Source organism: Agelaius phoeniceus, chromosome 7, assembly GCF_051311805.1.
Source record: "Agelaius phoeniceus isolate bAgePho1 chromosome 7, bAgePho1.hap1, whole genome shotgun sequence".
In the NCBI taxonomy this organism is placed as follows: domain Eukaryota; kingdom Metazoa; phylum Chordata; class Aves; order Passeriformes; family Icteridae; genus Agelaius; species Agelaius phoeniceus.
The window spans coordinates 11,591,025-11,614,997 of record NC_135271.1 but is presented as its reverse complement, the minus strand read 5'-3'; the positions used below and the strand labels follow the sequence as shown (position 1 = coordinate 11,614,997).

The 23,973-nt window shown below is 45.6% G+C and overlaps 1 protein-coding gene across 13 annotated transcripts in view; it reads left to right on the top strand.

Moving 5' to 3' along the window:
- The window catches only part of AGAP1 (ArfGAP with GTPase domain, ankyrin repeat and PH domain 1), a 325,885-nt gene that overhangs the window by 96,805 nt on the left and 205,107 nt on the right, over positions 1-23,973 (top strand). For 7 of the 13 annotated variants that reach the window (XM_077180978.1, XM_077180974.1, XM_077180973.1 and 4 more), the window contains exons 2-5: positions 4,208-4,266; positions 8,454-8,541; positions 9,197-9,208; positions 22,628-22,713. In XM_077180978.1, coding sequence (XP_077037093.1) covers positions 4,208-4,266; positions 8,454-8,541; positions 9,197-9,208; positions 22,628-22,713 — 245 coding nt within the window. The remainder of the gene's footprint in view (positions 1-4,207; positions 4,267-8,453; positions 8,542-9,196; positions 9,209-22,627; positions 22,714-23,973) is intronic. The other 6 variants (XM_077180980.1, XM_077180979.1, XM_054653105.2 and 3 more) reach the window with 1 other exon arrangement.

The window sequence follows — 23,973 nt, the reverse complement described above, 5'->3', positions numbered from 1 at the left end:
TGCTGGACTCAGGACAGCCAGGCCCTTGCTGGGGTCACTGCTGGGAAACATTTCTGATTTTCATGCCTTCCGTCCCCTCTTCTGACCCATGGATGCTGGGATTGGCCTTGACCCTGTGTTCTCTCATTAGCATTGCTTTGCTGATATTTATTTTGGTTTTAGTGGTCATTCCTGCATTTGAAGAAGGAGATTTTTCTGTTGGGAAATTCTAAGCAGGGCTTTTAAATATGGAATATTGGAACAGCCAGGCCTTGGGGTCAGCTGCTCTCCTGTGCCATGGGGTGCATGGACCTGGGCAAGAGTGGCCACCAAAGCCCTGGATTCCACCCCAGGAGGTGCTGCCCCATCCCTGGAAGTGTCCAGGGCCAGTTTGGACAGAGCTCCTGGGATATTGGAGCTGTCCCTGCTCATGGTGGAGTGGATGGGCTTTAAGGTTGCTTCCAACCCCAAACTACACAGTGACCCTAAAACCCCTAAAGTGACCCCAAAACAGCAAACCCAAACCCCTAAACTGACCCCAAACCCCACATGGGGGGTCCCAAACTGACCCCAAAACACCAAATTTAAACCTCAAACTGACCCCAAACCCGTCATGGGGGTCTGGGATTCATGTGGTGGAACCAACATCTCATTCTTAATACTGGAATTAAGAAGGTTCCTCTGGATGGGGCTGAGTTACTAAACTGAGGTTTTAAAACAGGTGAGGATCCTCTTGGAGTTCTTGCTTTACTGTAGTGGTAGAAATCAAAACAGAAGAATTGAGGAAAAAAAAAGAAGAAGACTTCTGTTGTGGCAGAGTCAACTTTGGGAAGGAAATGCAGCTTAAATGATCTTGGTGCACGTTTTAAAAAGGCACCAGTGACACCATGAATATTTGAAGCTTTTGATCAGTGGTGCAGAAATGAAAGGAGCAGCAGATGCAACTGTGATTAATTATTGCCAAAAGCCATTTCTTGCACATGTGGAGGTTGAGTTCACTGGAATTCCAGGGCTGGGCAGTAATGCAAACAAGACCCCAGCTTCATCCATGTGGTTCTGTTTATTATGCAAATCTCTTCCAATGAGTTTAATCAACATGTGCTGCTGGGGGGTGGCAGCTTCAGCTTCAGAGGATTTTTGTGGGCTGGACAATTTGGGCTCTGCCTGCTCCAGTTTGATGGATCCAATGGTTCATGCTGTAGCTCTAAGTCAGTTTTCTTTATTTAGGAAAATAACCTGTTTGCCATGTTCTGTCTGTGAGTGTTTGACCTTTTCACCTTGACTTCTAGGAATAAATCAGTTTTTCCTGAGGTATTCCCAGAAGGAATTGGGCAGAGGCTGCTTCCAAGTCCATCCCAATGATGGCACACAAACCTCACACTGCAGAATAGACCAGGTGCTGTTTTATGCCATGGTCTGTGTTTAGCTGTGGTAATTCCTTCTAAACATGCCAGTGTAGAGCAATCTCATGGATCTCCTAGCAGAAATAAGTTGGTTTTATTTTTTTTAAAGGGCACTGGGAGACCTTATGTAAATTAATTGCAACTTGGGGATAATAGAAGTGGGAGATTTTAGTTTAAATCTAAATTAGTTGGGTGGAGGTCAAGGTGTTTGGGTTTTTGGTGTGAGGGTAGTTTTTGTTTGTTTGTTTGTTTGGGGTTTTTTGGGCTTTTTTGTTTGGTTGGTTTTGTTTGTTTGTTTGTTTAACAGGCATATTTTGCCAATAAAATGGAATTTCAACCATTCCCAAGTATTTTGGATGCTCAAAACCTGTGTGGGGGCAGACTTTAGTAAAAAAGGGGAAGGTAGCTTTGTGAAGAACTCCAGCACCTTGTCAAGTGAATTTTATTTTATTTCTTATATTGGTAATTGGGCCTAAAATGCACATACTGCCCACACTGAGGGTCCTTGAGATCTGATAGAGTTTTGGAAGGTCCTGGTGTGGGGTTTTGGTGCATTTTTATGAAGGAAGAACCAAGCAGGAGGAATAAATTCAAGTCCTTGGGCTGGGTCATCCTCCCTTTCTGCAGCTGCCCACCTTCTGCTTTGTCTTTTGGCCTCTGTGCTTTTTGGGATTTCAGCTTTCATTGCCTCCCTGGTTTGTCCTTTTGGAAAGCACAGGTGTTCCAAAACAATATTTTAAGGTTTTTACAGGATTTGTGATGTTCTTTTACCCTTGTGCAGCTCCCCTTTGGCTTGGCAGGTTTTTGTTTTTGCAGTTCTCCGAGTCAGCAGCAGTGATTTGCTCACTCACCTTGTTTTAATCTTCCATGATGATAAAATCCAGTGGTTCTCCTGTATGGAAGCTTGTTGACATTTAATGGGGAGCTCACCCAGTTTGTTTCACACACCTAAACCTCCACAAGTCAGGGCTAAGAGGCTCCTGATGGTTTTCCTTGACTCCTGAGAGTCTGGAGCTGAGCTGAAACCTCCTCATCCCCTTCAGCCTTGGCTGCTCCTTCCCAAATCCACAGCAAACCATGGGAGTTGATGGTTTCCTGTTAGGGCAGGGACATTTTTCCCCCAATACCCACTCTAAAGCTCCCATCCCATTGCTCCCTGTCTGGGCAAACATTCCTCCCTCCCAGGAAGGCAGGAAAACATCCCAGACCAGCTGTGCTCCCTTTGGAATGCCTCGATCATTCCCATTTCCCAAATGGAAACTGCTGCTGGTTCTGTCTCCATCTCAAGTTCTGGGTGTGCCTCAGAAAGGTTTTCCTGGGGGTTTTGATCCACTGGGAATTCAGGCCATGGAACAGGAGCTGCATGAGCACAGTGTCTTCTCTTGCACCTGCAATGCCAAAGGTTGAACCCAATTTCACTCTGAGCCTTTGCTTTTCCTTCCCCTGCCCGTGAGTGTGTGGGAGGCAGCACCTACCTGTCCCAAAATGCTGATTATTTTCCCTGTGTTCTCATACAGATACACACAGGATTTATTCACAGCTGGAATCCAAAGGGATGTGTTAGGTAAAACTGCAGAAGGTTTCCTAATTCCTGGCTAAGAGGTCTTTTTGGCCTATTGAGGCAAAAGCAATATATTTAATGGAGATAGACTAGAAAACACCAAGTTTGCTTTGTGATTGTTTTTAGGTGGGTGCTGGGAGAGCTTGGATGGTTTCTGGAGTCAGTGAGGGTCACATCTGGAGTAGGAAATTGCCTCCAATTTCTTTCCTCTCCAGATGAAAAAAATCAAATGGAGCAGCCTTCTCCTGCTGCTGATGGGTGCATTGGAGGGGAAGCAGTGGCTGGCAGGACCCTGAGAGGTTTGTTTAAAACCAGGGTGGTTTTAACCTTGCAGCTCTTATCTCCTGTGGCCTCAGGGACTGATTGGAGCACCAGGAATCTCAGTGCTGCTCCATTTCTCTGGGCTTGGAGCTGATCTGCTCAGCTGGAGCATCCTGTGCAGCACAGGTTGTGCAGGAGTTAAATCAGCATCCACGCTGGGTTTGTAACACAAACATCACTCTCTGTCTGCTTACAGCTGACCAGGCCTTTATGGAAGGAACAATATGACAAATGTTTTTAAATACAGAAAAATGGAGCCTTATTTTTGTTCTTTGGTGTGGAATTGTCAGTGAGGTAGGAGCCAGGTGCAGCCCAAGAGCTTAACTTCTGTGATAAACCTGCCTTTCTTCAAGGAATCAACCCCTGCCACAAGCACTTTTTAATTAATATTGTAGTAAATGGCTCTGTGGTTTATTTCTGCCTAGATTATGCTCCTGAAAAAATGATGTGTTTGAGGAATAAAAAGAGATTTTCCCCTGCCTGAGCAGGGCTGCTCCCACTGACTCTGGCTGCTGCAATTGCTGACATGAAGTGTGATGTGCAGCAGAAAATAGCATGTTTCAAAGCCAGCAGATTTCCTTACTTACCCTGGTGGAGAAGTGACTGCAGCTGCAGTGGTGACATGAATGTGACAAACCCAGGGCTTTTCCTGTGGATGGGAAATGGCTTAAGCAGGTACACACTGGGAGAGCCTTTGCTCTAACTGGAGTGAGTTGGAGCTCTGGGATGATGTGGGAGCACCTGCTGCTGGGAGCAGATCCATGCAGAATGGGAATTTTGGGGATTTTTTGTACAATTTCCCTGCTTTTTGTCATGTTGGACTGTCAACCTCCCAAGAATCGGACCTTTGGTCTCACATTTCCAAAGCTGTGGCATGAAATTGTGTGCAGCAGAGCATGAAATGTCATTATCCTGATGTTGGGAATGTTCTCCTCTTCCACAGATGCCTTTGTGAACAGCCAGGAATGGACACTGAGCCGCTCTGTGCCCGAGCTGAAAGTGGTGAGTTGGTGTTTGCTCCTGCCTGGGACACGCTGGGAATGTCACACACCACTGGGGACCTCCCAGGCTTCACTCCAGCTGCTGCTGGGGGAATGTGGAGAGCAGTTTAATAAGGAAAGGATTTTCCCTTTCCAGGTCTATTATAGACTCACAGGAGGGTTTGGATTGGGAGGGACCTCAAAGCTCATCCCATTCCAGGGACACCTCCCACTGTCCCAGGCTGCTCCAAGCCCCCTCCAACCTGACCCTGAACACTTCCAGAGCTGAGGCTACCTTTATGTATATTCAATATTCATTTTGCTCATACTTCAAAGATCTCTCAGGGTTTTATTGCTGCTGGAGTTTGTTCTGCTCCATGAACCAGCTTCCAAGGGGGATCCTCTCAGCAGGGAAGTCTTAGGAGGGCAGTGGAAGTTAGCAGCTGACATGTAAAGCTCATTTTATCTCCCCATTTTAAGTTTCCATGATTTCAAGGAGCAAATGTCTGTTCTCCCTCTCTTTAAAGAATTTAAAGCTTTTCCCAAAATCTGAGTTGACAGTAGTGTTTTGTGGAAGTGAGAGAATCTGCAAGGCCACACTTAGCAGGGTAAATGCACTTTTAATAAAGGCATTTTAATGGCAGCAGCATCCTCACAACTACAGTTCTGTGGCTGCTTTGATTTTAGCAGTGCTCAAGGTGAGTGCAGGAAAAACCTGGCAGTCAGTGGATGTAATTCCCTAGTGCAGGAAGGGTCACCAGGTTTTGTTAAACAGATAGTGTCATTAGGAAGGCCCCAAATACCTCACACAATGAAAAACCAGGAATTCAGGACTGGAAGGTATTGGTTGAGTAGGATTCCAGCACTGTGAGCTGGCTTATCCTGGGTTTCCTTGCCCATCCCTTCCCCTCCTCTGAGCCCTGCTAATTCACAGCACCCCCCAAGAAAACTGGGAATTGCAGGAGAGAGCAGAGCTGCAGGCACCCCATGCTGGGGTTCAGGGCACAAACTATTGCTGAGCACCAGCTGATGGTCTCAGGGTACATTTTTCTCTTTTGCCAGCCTGGCTGCACCATGGGAGAGTTACCTTGGGTGTCCTGCCCCTGATTTGACTGAAGCAGGGCTGGGAAATTTCAGATTTCAGCTGTGTGGCTGCTGCAGAGAATGGATTTGCAGTGGTCAGCGTGCCACAGGAGCTGCCCAAGGGGAAAAGCACAACTGCTGCTGTTACAAAAATAATAATTTGATTATAGCCCTGCAAATGATGGAAGCCAGCAGCACCAGCTGTGCCTGTGAACTTGTGCTCCAAGAGGAAGGGTAAATTAGGAAGCCCAGCTGAAATCTGCTCTGCCTTTCCTGCACATCTGCCCTGTGTGTCCCCCCCGCCATTCCCTTACTTCAGCCTCATCCTAGGTGCTCCTGGGGCTGAGGAACAGCAGGGCCATGTAGAAGGGAGAGGTTGTCCCCTTGCACAGGCTGGGAGGTCCTTAATTGGATTATTGTTGTTATTTATCTTTGATTTATTTCTAGAGCGGCTGTGTTGTACCCTTTTCTTTAAAGGGAACAGAAACTGGCTCTGGGAGAGCAGAGAGAGCCCCCAGGGCTGCAATAAAGGAAGGAGGTCTTTCTCAGTGTGCCTCTGAGGAAAGGACAGCAGTCTTTGCCTCCTTTCTTTAGCTTGGTTTCCTTCCAGTGCTCAGAAGGACATTCAGGGCCACCTTGGAGGGGTTTGGAGCAGCCTGGGATAGTGGGAGGTGTCCCTGTCCATGGCAGGAGGAGGGATGGGATGGGCTTGGAGGTCCCTTCCAGCCCAAAGCAGTCTGGGATTCTGTAACTGGTTCCCTGCTGATCCAGTACTTGGGTTTTACTTACGGATTTTGATGCTTTCATTGTGGTCAAGATCTTGGTGAGACCTCTGCCTTTGGTGTTCCTGGGCCCTCTTTGTTCAAATGTTAAATGAGGATGTGTTAGGCAGAATAAACATGAGAGATTGCTGGATAAAATCACCAAATTTCCTGCAAAAAAAATCTGCCAAGTGCAGCCAGGCTCCTCTCCTGGCCAGCTTTAAAATGCCAAGTGCCATCAATACAGTTTCTGATTTTCCCCACCAGGCTTTAGGAGGCGTGGGCAAAGTGGCTGGGGTTTGTTTTACAGCATGTCTGGCACATGGAAATAAATGATTCAGTGTTGCACAAGTCAGAACTGAAAAGAGCAGTGAGTTGTAGCTGAATTTTCTCCTCCCTGAACTGGGTTAGGGTGGTATTTTTGTTCTCTAACGTGCTTGTCATAACTTGGTGCATTTCAGACATATCCATAAATAAATGGAGATGACTGGGATTGTTTGTGTGTAAAGCAGGGGAGAGAGGAATATGACTGCTGTGAAAACAGGCTGGCATTTTTGTCATGCTGTGGGGGATCAGCCTTAAAGCAAATATTAATGTTGACAAACAGAGAAACTGTATCAGAAGCCAGATTTCCCCTCCTCTGTGTAAAATTTATTGTTCCTATTTTGTAGGAATGTGTCAGAGAACCTGAAGTGCTGTCAAATGGTGTAACCTGGTGTGACCTTTGGGATATTTTTAAAAAAATTATTTTATAAAATTGTGTTCTTGAATCTTGATGTCTTTTAAATTTTGAGGGTGTCTGGATAGAATAGGACATCCCAGCCATGGGGTGTTGCCTCTGACTGGACCCCCAGGTTAATGCTTTTCTGTTCTCCCTGGCAGTTACAGTTTTGGCATGAGTGTACTAGAAAACAAAATTAATTTCCATCCACACAAGGCTAATCATTTTAAGTGAAGGTTTCACTGGAAAATTGTTGTCTTGGCCACATGTGTAGACCATGAAAAATACAGTTCAGCTTTCACACACTAAAATAACTATTTTTCAGTGGTGAATCCTGAATGGGGGGGACTTTGTACATTGTTGTAGGCAAAAAAAAAAGGAAAAAAAAAAAGGAAGGAGCTTCTCCTTGGGGAGCTTTGTGTGGAAGGGGAGATGGTGTCACTTTGGGGACGAGAGGAGGTGCCAGGGCCAAGCTGTTTGCTCACAAGGCTCCCTCAGCTCTCAGTGGGTTTGTGGTGTGAGTGGGAGTAGACAAATGTACTGCAGCTCATGGGCATGTAATGGAGGGAAAAGGCATTAATTGGAGAGATTGCTGCATGTTCTGGGGGTGAGTGACACGTGTTGGAGATGTCATTTTCTTCCCGTGACTCATCCCAGCATCCATCCCTCCTCTGCTGCCCACGCTGTGGGATCAGCCTCAGGCAGGGGGGAATTTGGGGTGCCAGCACACCTGGCTGAGTCCCACCAAGCCAGTTTTGATCAGGAGGGTGCTGTCCTGCCAGCTGGGGCTGAGAAGATGGGGTAGGGAATGTGCAGCTCGTGGCTGCTGCCTCGGCCCCTTTGGCAATCCAGGCAGATCAGCAGAGTTCATCTTCTCTCCAGGGACCTTCTGTTCTGAACCACTGGTGAGGGTCAAGTAAACAGGAGAGAGCAGAGCAGGCTGGGTTTGTTTCAACGGGGAAGAGAAGCTTCCATCACCTCCCTCCCCCAAGAAGGGAGCACGGTGTCCTCAGCTCTGTGCTCCCCTTTAAAGCCTCCAGCCCCTAATCTCCTCAAGCCCGTGGGCAGTTGAGCACCTCCAGGAAGAAAACTCTGTGGGGTTGGGCTGAAATATTTCCCTGGGAGGGTGGGGAGGCCCTGGCACAGGGTGGCCCATCCCTGGCAGTGTCCAAGGCCAGGTTGGGCAGGGTTTGGAGCACCCTGGGATGGTGGAACAAGATGATCTCTCAGGTCCCTCCCACCCCAAACCACTGCTCTTCATAACCTCACCCTCATTAAACCCTACACTCCTAACCATCCTGGCTATCTTCTCAGTGGCCCTAGGAGAATGAATAGGACTCAACCAAACACAAATTTGAAAAATCCTAGCTTTTTCTTCCATCTCCCACCTAGGCTGAATAGCAATCATTATTATCTACAACCCTAAACTTACCCTCCTCAACTTCTCCCTATACCCTATAATAACTGCAGCCGGTTTCCTCACACTAAATACAATCAAAGTTCATTTATCTCTTGGCACATTTTGCTCCCTGTCTGTTCCTTGGGGTGTTATTCCACGTGTAGATTTTGCTTGAAGACACAGCTTTTTGCAGGGGTGGCTTGCAGCTGAGTTTTTTGTTGCTTTCTTTCCGTGTTGCACGTCAGGGGATCGTGGGGAACCTGGCGAGCGGGAAGTCGGCGCTGGTGCACCGCTACCTGACCGGCACCTATGTCCAGGAGGAGTCACCTGAAGGTAGGTGCATCCACAGCTCCCACCCTGCTTTCCCCCCACAAACCACATCCTTGCTCATTTTTGATCATGCAGAAATGATAAAAAAAAATCCCACGTGCTATTCAAAATGCATGGGGATTTTTGCTTTGACGTTCTCCAGAGCAGGCTAAGTATGTACAATAAAATTGTGGGTTTTCCATCCTTTAAATACTTTGCTTTGCATCCTTTAAATACTTTGGCCCCCAGTGAGTGTCCATATGGGAATTAGTCCTGATGGAGGAGGAGTTGGCTGCTCTCAGTAGTGCTGCTGATTTCACTTGGGCTGTTGAAAGCCACAGTTACTGTCTGTAGTGGTGGGTTTCTTGTTAGGAGAATAAAAATCTTCACCTAAAAATGTGTAACTTGCTTATTGTTTAATATATTAAATATTTGTGGTTTTTTTAAAAATGTTTTTATGGCATAGAAAATTAATTTGTTCGCTGTAGTGTTTAACATTAATCCAGTTTATAGCTTGAAATCAAAAATTATCACAGTACCTTATCAAGGTTTATCTTACAGTAAATACTTTTTTGATTATTTTTCTTTATCTGTTCTCCTTATGAACTTTTAAATCCAACTCTGAGACACTGAATTTCTGGTTCCTTCTTTCCCTTACTGGCTGTTCCCTTCTTTGCAGATATGGATGCAGGTAACTATACATTGTCTTCATGGCAGCTCTGGTTTTGAAGGACCAGATGGTGGTTTCTGTACTAGAGCGTTTTCCCCCCTTGTTTTGTGTATCATTTTGAGTTGTTCCCTTTTGATTTCAAGTCTTTAGTGCATCTCACTGTTGTTGTCTCTTGCTGTAGTTGTCTCTTCAGCAGTAGTTTGTAGTTTCATGCATCTCTGATAACATTTGTTTCCAATTAACTCTTACCACAGGAAGCTGGTTCAGCTTGGTAGTTGACATTTTAACAGCCTGGGATTGGAGTTAAAATGGGAGGAGAGGGGAAGGGAGGGATGGACAAGGAATTTTCCTGTGGAACTGCACTGACACTGAGGTCCTGCAGTTTGTAAGTTTGCCCTGAATGCTTTTGCTGGTTTGTAGCTAGGGCTGACAGTAATAATTGATGGTAGCAATTGAGCCTGTGCACAGAAGTGTGTGTGGATCATCTTGTGGCAGCTGATAGTGAGAAATGCTGACAGAGGCTGCAGAGGCACTGAGTGCAGCAAATCTTCAGCAAAAATCACTGTCTTGACAGATCTCTTCCTCCACTTCATGAACAGAGGATATTTGGTTACGTTTTTGGGTTTTTTTTTCTCTTGGAAGATTCAAATCTCCTGACTGTTGACAGGGCTACCCTCCTCTCCTCCTAAAGGATGAATATTTTAGGTGATATTCCTTGGGAGTGTTGCCATCTGTCCTCTTTGTCTTGAAGGATTTTTATTTACAGTGCTGGAGTGACGTTGGGACTGTTTTTCCTGCAAGGATTAGATGACAAAAGCAGTGTCAAATCATTTCTGTGCACATAAGTGTGCCTGACAAGCCTCACTAATGACACTGTTGCATTTCATTAACAGGAGGAAAACTGGAATAATTAAGAGCTCTGATTTGCCTTGTGAGAGATCAGGTCAAGGTTTCCAATCAAGTCAGCATGAAAGGAAATTCAACCCATATAAATTACCCTCAGTAAACATCTGCAGGGGGGATTTGTGTTTTACTTCTCTGTCAGAGAATCACAGAAGCACAGAGAGGTTTGGGTTGGAATGGCCTTTAAAGCTTACCCTGTTCCACCCCTGCCATGGGCAGGGACACTTTCCATTATCCCAGGGTGCTCCAAGCCCCCTCCAACCTGGTCTTGAGCACTTTTAGGTCCTTCAAACAAGTCCCTAGAAAATCCTTCATGCTGGAGACCCTTGTGGATCCTCCCCTCGCTCCTTTCCTGAGGGACTATAAATGTGTCAGACTGTTAAATTTGATAAAGAAGAGGATGCATGTCGGATGTGAAGGTGTCAGCTGCTTGATCAGTTAAGGAAAACCTGAGTTTACTGGCTTGGAATGGCTTCCTAACAGCTAAATTTAACAGGCATCATAAAATCAGTGCCTAATGGGTGAAGTGATGGATATTTGCTTCATGTGGAAGTGGTGATTAGGGCCAGGGGCTGCTATTTCTGCTCTCCTCTGCCTCTAAATGGCTGCAATTACCAGGAAACCTGCCCTGCATCCTCATCTCCTGCAGGCCTTGAGGGCTCCAGCATCCCAGGAAATGAATTTGAGCCATGTAAAGATGGTTTCAGGTTTCCTTCAGCTCTCTCAGTGAGAGATTTCTCTCTGCCCATCACCACCTCCCTGCCAGGAGGAGGAACCCTGCACTTCACCCTGCGCTTCTCTCTCACTGCCTGCCCCAGTTCTTATTTCTGCTCTGAACTTTTCAGTCCCTCCTGTGTTTGCAACTTGCAAACCTTTGTTTTCTCAAAGAATAAGTTTTTATTAGGAAGAAAAACGGCCTTGAGAGTTTTCCTTTGCATATTTAACATCCACTCAGCTGTGCTGCTGAGTGACACATTTTAAATCAGATGTAAGAAAAGCAGCAATGTGTTACCCTGCTGTCAGGGGGGAATTTCAGTACTCTGGGACTTTTCCATTTTTTTTCTGTGATGATACAAGAAGGAAATTGTTATAGATACGTATTTTAATACTGGCTTTTTGCAAATATTAAAGTGGATTCTATATGTGTGATGTTAAAGTAACTTTGTTATGAAGATCTAGTTTTTATTTCTGTTGTTAATTAAGCTTAGCCATAGTAGTGAAATAGCTGATATAAGTTAAAATACCTACTTAGATAACATCTAATAAACATTTAAAACCTACTACAAATATGCCAACTATCAACATTCAATGTCTGAAGGCAGTGTAGACCAAAGCCCAAAAACTGGAGGTGATAAGAGCAGACAAAAACCATAACCAAAGAATACACATGCTCTAAAAAAAGACCCAAAAAGAAGATTTACTAAACAGTTCTTAGAACATGTGAACTGATTTAAAGAAAAGTTTGCTATGCAGAGGAGCCTATGAATATAGAACAAGCTGATATAAAAGTATTTAAAGAGTATCCCCAAAGATAACAGTGTACTCTTAGCTGTAATAACCTTTACTCTATAATCCTTGTCTCCTATTATCCTTTATTAGACTTTTTAAATTTTCACCAGAGAGTAAATGTGTTTTTCACAGAAATGATGGGAGATAAGGGATCCTAGGGATTTGTAATCTTCTAAGGACCTTCAAAGCAATATGGAATAAAAACTGCCACTGCTGGGTGCTTTACCTGCTGAAACATCAAGTGACCTGTGGGAAATGTTGTGGCTTGATTTCCCCCATCTAGAATTGAATTCTGCCTGTAGGAGTCAAGTGAGATGTGTGCTGTATGTGGAATTTGAGACTGAATTCTTTGCAGACCAAGGTGAACTGAAGTTTACAGGAGTAGTGAGTGGCAGGAGGATTCTGTTACTTGTTTAGGTTTTGTTTCCAAAAAGCCACAGAGGTGTGAAACATGACTTAAAGGCTTTTCCACATCTCTGGCATGTCTGTGAATATTTTAAGTCATGTCATGATTATTTCAGTACTTAGTTTTCCAGTGAGTCTAATAAAACAAAACAAAAAAAGACAAGCTGTGGCCCAGGCTGGGATGACAAAAAAGGAATTTTTTTCCTCTATGTACTCTGGGATATATTTAAGAGTTATTTATTCATTTCATGTGGAGTAATTATTTTTAGTGTTTTAAAAAGCATAAAAGCATCCACCATCCCAACTTGAGGTAGCAAGTAGCTGTTGCAGTCAGTGGCAGTTTCATCTCTCTTTGTGAAGGAACTTATGCTAGAAATCAAATTTCCTCCAGTAAAAGATACAGAATAAAGCCTTTAATGTGTTTTTCAGAAAGCTGTGATCATTTACTCTCTTTCCAAATTTGACCTAAAGATATTTTTTACTGTTTCAGCCTTCACCACAGAACTTTTTCAGTGCCACAGTGAGCAGTGTGTCACTTGAGTGGCAGCAATGGTCATGTTTAATATTAAAATACCAAATGAAGTGTCACCCTCAGCCTTCCCTTTGAAGCATATCATGAAAATAAGTTGCCAGCCTGTAACAAAAGCATGCACTGATGATCTTCAAGCCTTTTCCAACGTAAAGGATTCTGATTCTGTGTAGAGAATTCCATCTTGAGGGATGCATGTCCATGTTTTTCAGTTTATCTCGAGTAACTATTCCTGCCTGCTGCTTCCTCAGCAAAGGGTAATTATGCAAGGAGGATTGAGGAAGAGTGCTTTCAAAATTCAGCTGCTTTGTTCACATCCTCTTAAGAGATTTGCTCCTGGCCACAGACCCTTACACAATATGGATGCAGAAAGTTCAGCCATAATCTATGAACTGGGATGACCTGCCAGGTGTCTTCATTCAGCTCTGAGCCTGGCCTGCAGCCAAGAGTGTGGACCTGCTTCACCTGGGAAAAAAAAAGTAAAAAAAGGGATAAAAACACTGCCCCATGGCTGGATGTGTTCAAGGCCAGGTTTGGGGCACTCTGGGGTAGTGGAAGGTGTGGGGTGGAATGGGATGGGCTTTAAAGGCCCTTCCAGCCCAAACCACTCTGGGGTCTTTCTTTGCTTGCTGGGGTTGTGCTGGGAGATCTATCCTTAGGTTGGGGTCAGGGTTTGTGTTTTGGGTTGAACAGAACATGGGGGCTGCAGCAGAACTGGACAATTTGTCCCCTCTGCAGCCCTGGGGCTCCTGTCCCCTTTTCCACATGATTCATGCAGTTCTGCCTGCTGTGAACAATCAGGTTCCTGAGGCTCCCACTCCCTTTACAGAAGCCATTGCTATTTTTATCCAGTTAATATTTCTCAAATACGTAGGAAGACCATATTTACTGAACACCCAAATTTGATCTTTGATGAATAAAGGGAGGATGTGTCCCAGACTAATCTGTGAGCTCTGTTCTCAGTGAGCAGCTGGCTGCAATGTAAATGAAGAGCACAGAAATGTGTCCTGTGAGGATGCACTTGGTGCTTTCCCTGCAATCACTCGTGCCTTTTCCTTCAGCATTTTCTGGAATGCCAGAAAATCCCCATCATACATGTAAGAATTTACACAGGGAGGCTTTGCAAGAATGCCAACATGAGTTTTAAAAAGCCGCATAAACCTTAAACCATTTTGTGGTTCTTGGGCTGCAAAACCCCCGAGGAAGCTGAAATTTTCTGTGTTGGTTTAAAATCCTTGGTGCAGTTTTCACGAGCCCCCTCAGCACTTTGGGGCAGATGAAGGTTTTTTTTTTGGCCTGCAAACCCACAGGCAGGCTCTGTCTCATGTTCAGAAGCCAGTGATGACTTGGGACATGTGTTTCAAAATTACCTCTTTCCAGTTCTTTGTCTGTGATTATTTTTATTTGGCATTTCACGCTGACACCCAGCTATAAACCAACACTTGTCTCTTTTTTGATCCCTTTAAAGCACTGCTGCAGAGGGTTCTCTTGGGCTTTTGGAGCCTTTCAGGCTCAGTATAAAAGAGGGTGTTTATGCATTCTACCCTCTCCCCTCTGGAGCCCTTCCCTCTCCACACCCTCCTGGGATTGCCTGTGTGGGTTAGAGAAAAAAAAATCCCTTTGAAAACCTCTCTGTTCCAGCTGTCAGCTTGGGGACTGCTTCAAGTGTCACACAAATAAGGAGCTCTGTTAATTAAAGGAAAAAACTCAAGTATTTGCTCTTTAGGAGGTGCTGAGGAAGCAGATTGCCAGAAGAGCTTCCCTTTTAGGTTGTGTTCCCTGAGGGTCCTCAAGGTGTTCTCTTTACCACCTTGAATGGCCAGGGATTTTTGGGAAATAATGTCTGCAGCATTGGTGTGCTTCTCTGAAGGTTGTGTCTCAGGGAAAATCTGTAGTAAAGCAGATTTATAGAACTTCTGTTACAAATTTAGGCTTTTCACAGGAGTAAAAGTGACTTTTCCCAATAGTGGGTGATGCTGCAAGAGGAAATGGCCTAGAGTTGTGTCCAGGGAGGTTTAGGTCAGGTATGAAGGAAAAGTTTTTCCCCAAAAAGGTTGTCAGGCATTGGAGCAGGCTCTTCAGGGCAGTGAGGGAATCACTGGAAGTGTTCCAAAAAGCCATGTGGATGTGCCAGGGGTTAGAGGTGGTCCTGGCAGTGCTGGGTGGGGTCACACTGGTGATGTGAGAGGGCTTTTCCAGCCCAAACTCCTCTGGCATTCCATGGCTTTGAGTCCCCACTGCTCTCTGCTGCTTTTGAAGCCACTTTGGAGCGGCTCCTGCTGGACCTGCCTTTGCTTTTATTTCTCAAATATTTCTCAAATTCTCCTTCTGGATGGATTTCTAAATCACAGCCCACTGTTTCACTCTTGATCTCAAAGCCAGGTTTTAATATTTTTCTTTGAGCATGTTCCTAGTTCAGCTTGTATTTGATTTCTTATTGTGAGCTTGTTTGTTTTCCCCCCCTTCACTCAATCTGTTGTTGTTATGTGAGGTTGTATCAAAAAGAAACACTCACAATATTTTGAATTCTCAACAGACCCCTCAATTTGCTGCCACAGCTGGCTGTCACCAGGGGTTTGTTCCCATTAAAACATGGTAAAAACATGGGTAAAATTATGATTATGGTGTAATCACTGCTAAGTCCAGTTTTAACTTCAGTTGCTATTTGTGATGTAAAAGTGCAATGAAAGGACAGGTATTAGGGAAGCTGGCTGGGTATAAAAAGCAGAGGGGTGTTTGGAAAGGCAAGAGAGGTAAGAAAAAGCCTGAGATCTCTGCATCAGTGCTTACATTTTGGGCTATCTTGGTGAGCTGTTTTGGGTTTGTTAGTGCACATTGGGATTTTACAATTATGTTGGAAGCTTGTGAGGTCAAGCAGAAATTTTGAGCAGTTGAATTTGGTGTTAGATTGAAAGCTGGGATGGGTTTGCCTGGAAGATGAAATGCCTGAGAAGCCAACTTAGAAGGAGCTGCAGCAAAAATAAAGGATGATATTTTAAATCATGGGGCTGGCTTTGTGAGGAGCTCTGTTTGGAAAGTGGTGTTTTGGGCTGTAAGTGTTTAAAACTGGAAAAGACTGGTGGTGGAAAAGGTAGGAGTGTGCTAAAGTGATATCACATCCTGCATGAAGGAGCTGACTCGCTGGGTTTTTTTTGTCTCTGACTGCTTTGATAAAAATAAGCTTTTAAAATTAGACTTGTATATATAGACTTGTGTATATACAATGAGTGGGTGTGAGGTGTAAGCAACTCTCTGCACCTGCTATCAGTAAAATAAACCAAGAGAAGGAAATTAAAAAAAAAAAAAAAAAAAAGTGAAAAATGGGAGCAGTGACTGAATTGTAGGTCCTTGTCAGCTTGTGTCTGACAATATTCCCTGATATTGGGGAGGTTGGGTGGCTCTGAGGGCCCTGGGGGGGTTTCAGAGGAGGGGCCTCCCCACAGGTTCCAGGGGGTTGTTTTTCCTGCCCTTTAATCTGTCAGAAACGCTTCTGAACTAGGAGAGCACACAACATGTTCAGCTTTTTCATGCTCAGTGCCACAATTTTTGCAGTGGGTGTCTGATAAAGATGGGTTCCTGCTTCATGTTGGACTGAGGGGTGTCTGAACACAAGGGTTAGCCCTGGAATGGGGATTTAGTGCTTTGTATGTCTGCTCCCACTTGATATTCTTGCCTGTTTACCTGGGACCATAACAATTAATAACTGGAAAGATGGGAAAAGTATTTCTCTTGCCCTAAAATGGGATCAGCAGTTTATTTCTTAGTAAGAACTCACACCTCTTCTCCCTTCCTAGTCTGTTCTCCTAAATAACCAGGGTGCACATGTTTATTTTTCTGCCTGGGTGTTTTGTAGGCAGGTTTTGGTCCTTATCTGCCATGGATGCCCTATCCAGATCAGCACAGGCCGAGGCTGGCATGGTGACACGGGCTAGGACAAGCTGTCCCGTTCTCTGCACTCTGCAGGAATTCCCAGCTGATTTTCTCTCTTCTGCCAGAGGTTTTTGCCATCCTGCCCCATCTTTCCACAGCTGCCTTGTCCCCACTTTTGTCCCTGTGATGCTGCTTTTATTTTTCTCCTCTATTTCTCGAGCTCGTTACAGTCATCTTGAAGTACAATCCAATTTTCTACCATAATTGCAGTCCCTCCTGCTTCATTATCTAGAAACTAAATAGCCTGTTACTTCCATCTTCTAGGTTATTAATAAAGTGGGTGCAGGAGGGTTGAAACTGCTGCAGAAACTTGGATTACTATCGTGCTGCTTCTTTCAGATGAGTCATTTGATGGGGACAGAGTGTGCCTTACCTCTCTGGCTGCACTCACATTACAGTGATTTTTTTAAGACTGGCCCTCTCTAATTGGCTTAGCCCAGTCTGCTCTGGCTGTCAGGAGCTTTGCAGTGAAAGTAGAACATGCTCTGCTCCTGAGTGAGCCCTGTCCCTGGCTAATGAGGGAAACTTAATTGCTCAGAGGCTGCCTCTGGTTGGTTCCCATTTATCTTGGTGGTTAATCAATCACCTTCCTCTCCTGCTGCTTGAGATAAAACACTGGATCTAGCTCAGCCTGTTTATCATGGAATCCCAGCATGGTTTGGCTTGGGAGGGACCTTTAAGCTCATTCCATTCCACCTTCCACTGTCCCAGGTATCTCCAAGCCCCATCCAGCCTGGCCTTGGGCACTGCCAGGGATCCAGGGGCAGCCAGAGGTTCTCTGGGCACCCTGTGCCAGGGCCTGCCCAGCCTCACAGTTTTTTCCCACTGTCCTATCCAACCCTGGAGCTTCTATGCAGCTTGAGGTAATTTTTATATATTTTTGAAGGGTAAGCTTTTTTCCTAAATAGTTAAAACCCTAAAATTCCATTGATCTCCCTTCAAATCACAGCCAGGTTTTGGGAACCCATTGCATCTGCCCTTCTGGAGAGGCACTGCAAATACATCAGTGAGTGCATCTCAGAATTCAGTTGTTAAATGTCATTGCAGCTGCTACTAATATTCCAGCAGTGAACCCTCTTTCCATGGAGTTGTGAGATCATGGATTAGTGCTTCCTTGCCAGTTTTTAGGTAAAGATCAGATTGTAAGATGCAATGTTGCATTTATATATGGTCCCTGGGGGGGTACCTTGCTGTAATTGGGTATGTTTTGATACTTCCAGGACCTCTCCATGGATTTCCTGGACTATATCTTAAACCTGTTGAGAAAAGCAGATGGTGGGGGTTGAAAAGCTCAGTCTAGGCTGCTTTTGTTGGCTTTTGGGGTTTGTTTTACCCAGGTAGTCTTTGGGAAGGGAGTCCAGGGCTCCTCTAGCAGCTTCAGTCTTGTGTGGCAGCAATGGTTCCTTGGTCCTTGATCCTTGACCCAGCTCAGCTGCTCACAGTTTCTGAATTGTTGTTTAGCACAGTGGTTGTATTCAGGAAATGCCCAAAATCATAGAATCATGGAATATCCTGAGCTGGAAGGATCATTGATCCAACACAGACACCCCAGCAATCCCACCCTGTGCATCCCTGAGAGCGTTGTCCAAACCCTCCTGGAGCTTTGGCAGGATTGAGGCTGTTCCCATTCCCTGAGGAGCCTGGGCAGTGCCCAGCACCCTCTGGGGGAAGAACCTTTTCCTTCTTTAAATTTTTTTTTTTCCTTTTAAGGCAATGCTGCGAAAAACATTTTAAAATTAGTTTATTTAAATAAAAAAAACATGAGTAGCAAACCAGAAGACCACTATGTGGCCATCTGTTTGAACAGAGAATTTTTGAACGTGTTTCCCTGAAGAGGAGCCAGGTTCTTGGCACTGATGTGGGGGAAAAAAAGGGAGAGAACGTGCATGTGTGAGCCAACTGGCTGCTGTTGTCAAAATGCACATGTCACTGGGAATATCAAATCCAGGAGCTGCCTGACTCCTTTAGAGCTGCCTCAGTCCTCCCTTCTGTCTTGCCCTGCCACAGTAGACGTTCAGCTGCTGCCTGTGCTTGTCGTGTGGCCGGCCCCCCGAATTTATCCTTCTCACATGGCTAAATAACTTCATCCCCGTGGCAATTTGCTTGAATAAAGAGCCTGGTGAGCACAGTGGAGCCTGGGGATGCAGCAGCAAAATCAGCGGCTGCTCCGCTGAGCAATTACGCGCTGCAACGGCTCTGGGCGAGAGGAGGGGGTGGCCAGGCTGTCAGAGCCTGGATTAAAGCCTCCATGCCCAGAATTCCCCATGTAATACCCAGCTTTTGTTACAGAGAGCACCTCTGATTGCAAATGTGTGCAGTGTTTAAATTTCATTCCAATTTTCGCTGGTTAATTTCTGCGTCGCCGCCGCCGATTCCGCACGCTCACCTTACGGAGGGTCGTGCATGACAATGAGATCAGGAAGCTGTGCTTGATCCCCCCCTCTTCCAATTTGTGCTGGCTCTTCAGCCAGGGTTGTGAATTGCTGATGCACAGCATTTATTTAGCTTTGTGTTGGTCAGAGCTGTGTATTCACGTGGGGCATTTTACAGCAGGAGTGTGGCCAGGTGCACCTGGGAGAGCCGGGGTGGTTTGGGGGCTGCTTCACGACTTTGGGCACAGACAGGAGTATTTGTCACCTGCAAAAATTCTGTGCTCATCTGACAATGAGCCTGTGGCAATGGGTACTGTTCTAGCCCTGGAAAACTGGGAATAACTGCCTTGAGGTGCCTGTGGTGCCCCATCCTTTGGCCACCAGTCGTCCCCTCCCCTGGCAGGTACATGTGGGAGCTGAGGAGCTCCCTCATTAAAAAGCTGCATGTGTCATAATCCTGATGGGACCAGAGCAAAGCCAGCCACCTCCCCTGGGAGTGGTGCTGTGGGTTTTGAGCTCGTTCTCTATATTATGAAGGTCATTTCTTTGTTCTCAGTGCTGTTGGTTTAGACAGTAATTCCTGCCTCTGTCACATAGGCAGATATTTAGGAAAATAGGGGGTATTTTGGAGCCCTGGGAGAGTGTTTGGCTTCCTCATGGTTTGCTGTAGTCCAATATTTGAACTGGCCGAGCTCTGTAATTCCTCTTTGCCTGTGCTTCTTTACAAACCCCTGGATATATTAAAAAAAAAAAAAAAAGAAAAAGAACGTGGTGCTGTCCAAGCTGAAGCACCCCAAAATTGCTGCCCTTGCCCAAAGTGCTCCTGGATCTCATCAAGGCTCATCAAATCAAAGGAAAAGCAGTTTATTGTTTGTTTGCCTTAATCACTACAACCACAGATACCTGCAGGGTACAGCCTTGCTCTTTCCATTCTTCACTGTTTATGCTTTTGTTTGTATAAATTCTTGATATTAAGGTAGGTTTTCTTAATCTCTGTCCTGTGCAGCACCTAATTTTGTGCTGTGCTCATGATAAGGGCTCCTTAATGGTGTAGAAGCACAAGTTGTTAGGGATGAGTCCTGCTGTGAGCTGAGATTTGCATAAAATAATTCTTACTCAAGGGATGAGCGTGAGTTTGCTGTTCCATTTCTGAGCCTTCAGATTTGTTTTGAAATATTTAGTACAGCTTGGAAATGCAGGGCATTCTTTGAAACAGTTTGGTTGGAGGGGTGTTAAATTCAAACTGTTTGTCATGAAATACTTACATCCACACAAAAATCAAGGATTGTGAGGATGTGCCTATTCCAGCTAATGAGCACATCCTGCTTTTAAGGGTGAAGAAGGCACTTGAGCAGATTTGAGCTGACTGTGGCTGTTGGCTGCAGCAGGGTGACAGCCCTCGGTGGAGTGGGACAGCACGTCAGGATGTGAATTTAATACTGGAAATAACAATAATTGCACTGAGCTCCATGCCCAGTGGTTTTGGGGAAGGCAAGGAGCAGGTCCCCAAGGTGATCATTTAGTGTGGATTCACATAGGAAAAGAGCTGCTGACTAACTTGCACTGCATTTATTAAATTTAATACCCTTTTCCAAGCTGCTCTCAACAGTCAAATCATGAAGAGTAAATCTCATAGGGCTCATGTTTGTGAGCTGGACACTCAAATATTTTTTTTTTTAGTTTTCAATTCTCTGCTTAAGCTTTTTAATCCACCCTGTCTGTACCTTCTTTGTGCCTCTGAGGACTGTTTGAAGGTACAGTGAGACTGGCAAGGCATCCTGTTGACCATGGGAATAATGAGTTGGCTCCCAAACGCATTCGGTGTGTGGTATTTTGTAATTAGCTGGGGGAACTTGCAGTGTTTAAAAAAAAAAAAAGGAAATAGGAAATGGCAATTAGGCAGAACTTTCCCTCTCTGATCAGGCATACAGTGTATTTCCATTGTTAGTTACAGCTTTAAAGCCCCTCTCTGGAGGGCTCTGTGTTAAGTAATTCATCTTAGTTAACACTTCATTGGGAAGCACATTTAATCGACAGCGTATAGAAATAATGGCCTGATTAATAGAAATCCAGTTCCTGAGAGCTGAGGCTGTTTCCTTTACAAGTTCTACACTTGTTTGGGATTGTTCTTTTTAGGTTCAGTAATGATAGATATCTATCTGCCACTTGATCTGTGAGGGTAGGATTGAAATCCACTTTGTGAGCGAGATAATGAAAATCCATTCGTGGCTCTTCTGCTCCTTCTGTGCCATTAAACAACCAGAAATGTGATAGTCTTCATTGCTGCATGTTTAATACTGCTAATAGGATAAATTTATAAAGAAAAGATTTTAAAAAACCCAAACAAAAAACCCCAGCACAAACCCACAAAAACCTCTTAATTCTTACATCTTTTATTAAACACAAAATGTGTTTAAACATGCTTAAGTGTTGCACAGAGCTGAGCTGTGGAGTAATCTTGGTTTGAAGGCTGCTGTTGTGGTTGGGCTGGGGGGGAATGGTGGGTCTAAGCCAGCATTGGGTTCCCTTAAGGCAGCAATTTTTGTGCAGATTGTTGTGTTTTGAGCATCAGCATTAGCCTGGGAGTGCTGACTTACTTGCTTAGGGAGCTTGTTTGGAGAGCAAGGCAGAGCTGTTCGCTCTCTACCACTGGTTTCTGTGGAATGGCACATTTTGGAGCTGAGAAATAGGGTTCAAATCAGAACTAATTCCAGTTTTTAAAAATAGGATAAAGAGAGAAGTTTAGGGTGTGTTAATGGATGTGTTTTATCTCAGCATGGTAAGCTCAGCTGTGAGGGTGGGTGATGCAGAGCTGGAGGCCTTGGGGGCTTTGGGACTTAGGTGGGGAGATAAGAGTGGGTTTGCTCCAGGAGAGGAGCCTAAATGCCTCCCCTGTGCTTAGGCCAAGCTTGCTAATCCTGGCTTAGGCTCTGTCACACCAGAAGCCCTAAATGGGATTTGTCATTTCTGAGAGAGGCAGCAGAGTGCCCAAAATATGCTTTTAGCCCCAAAAGAAGCAGTCCCAGCCCTGCCCTGGGGTGGTGGCTGAGTCCCTGTGAGCCAGTCAGTGACAGAGCAGCTGCTGGGCTTGGATCCTCCTTGGTGGCCCCAGGCACCCCTTGTTCTGCACCCCCTGGAAATCCAGGAGCAGGAGTAGGATGTGGTTGGAGGCTATGGCTGCCCTCTCTTTATCCAGGTGTGCAGAGCAGGTGTGGGATTCATCCCAAGCCAGCAGCACAGGCTTCTCTGCTAGCTTAGCACATCTCTCCAGAGGCAGCACCATCGTAGCTTTTTTGTCTAACATGTGTGTGGTACCTTCCCCTAACTGTGGTGTGTGAGTGTGGAGCTCTCATTCCCATAACATCCCACTCTTGTGTGCTCTGAGAACTGGGCTTCCCTTGGGGAAATGCTGGATGCCACAGGAAACTGGTTTTGGTGAGGAGACACGATGTTTGTGTGCACTTTGCCTTCCTTACAGACACTTCTTTCCCAATTATTAAAAACAAAGGTGACACATACAGGGTTTTAATTGTATGCATCAACCCAAGGACACCTAGTGTGGGTTGTAATGCAATTCCTGGTTTTTCCCACTATATATTTATATAAATATATATAAATATAAGGCAAGTACATGCCTTAATTTGAAGTAATTCCCATGTATGTGCATCTGAACCTCAGTAACATTCCAGCTGCTGGTTAATTTGCAAAGAGCTTTCTTTTCCACAAGCGAAGCCTTTTTCTGCTGTGTGTTCTGTACCTCTGCTGTCTGTAACCAGCTGCTTTGTGTGGCAGGTGGGAGATTCAAGAAGGAGATAGTGGTTGATGGACAGAGCTACCTGCTGCTGATCAGAGATGAAGGAGGCCCTCCAGAGGCACAGGTGAGCCCAAAGCCTCGCTTCCCTTGTTTTTCAAAAGTTCCTTTCAAAGAACTGGCTCTGCTTTGTTCTGCCCTGGCTCCTTCTCATCTTCCTGCCAGGAGAATTCCAGCATCACCCTCAGGTGAAAAAGATTTTGTCCAGCAAATGGTTGGGATTTCAGTTACAATGGATGGATGAGTGTGTGTAGCAAATATTTGGGATTCTGACTGAGACTGTGCAAGTCAGGATATCCAGCTCATTTATACTGAATTCCCAAGCATTGTGCTTCCCCTAGTCACACATCAGGATTTCATAGAAGCACAGGATGGTTTGGATTGGCAGGGACCTTAAAGCTCATCTCACTCCCACCCTCTGCCATGGGCAGAGACACCTTCCACTATCCCAGGCTGCTCCAAGCCCCATCCAGCCTGGCCTTGGGCACTGCCAGGGATCTGGGCACCCTGTGCCAGGGCCTGCCCACCCTCCTCCTAGGGAGGAATTCCTTCCCACCATCCCATTTAACCCTGCCCTGTGGCAGTGGGAAGCCATTCCCTGTGTCCTGCCCTACTCCAGGCCCTTGTCCCAAGTCCCTCTCCAGCCCTCTGGAAGGAGCTCTGAGGTCTCCCTGGATCCTTCTCTTCTCCAGGTTGAACACCCCCAGCTCCCCCAGCCTGGCCAAGCCCCTGGCTGTGGAGAAGACACTTGGGGGTTTGAGTGCTTGACCATTTCTCTGTTGAGCAAGAGTTTGCTCATGTGCTGCTTAAATCACCTCAGATTAAAGCATCTGTGCTGCCTGCAGGCAGCATCCTTGTCTTGGACATCCTCCTCCTCCTCCACCTCTCCTCACCTGGGCACTGGCAGGATTTCCTGAGTGTTGGCTGCTGCTGGCCTGGCTTTGCCAGGCTCTTCCGGGAGGGATCAGCTTCCAAACAAGCAATAATTGAGCATCAGGAGCTGCCAAACAGCTGAGGGGGAGCAGTGCCAGCAGCAGCAGCTTGGGTTTCAATGCAGCAGCACAGCTCCAGGAGGGTGAGAGCGTGGGGGAAGGTGCCAGGACAAAGGGGAAGAGAAAGGACGAGGAGGAAATGGAGGCGGAGAGAGACATCCTGGAAGGAAGGAAGTCACAGGACAGAATAAAGCACTGGCACATCTGGCAGCAGGAGCAACAAGGACAGCTCTGTCTGGGGCTGGGAGGGATTTGGCTGGAGCAGCCCCTAATGCTTAGAGAACACTCACTCATCTAAGAATGTGAATAGTGGAGGTACAAAGGTACATGCAGCA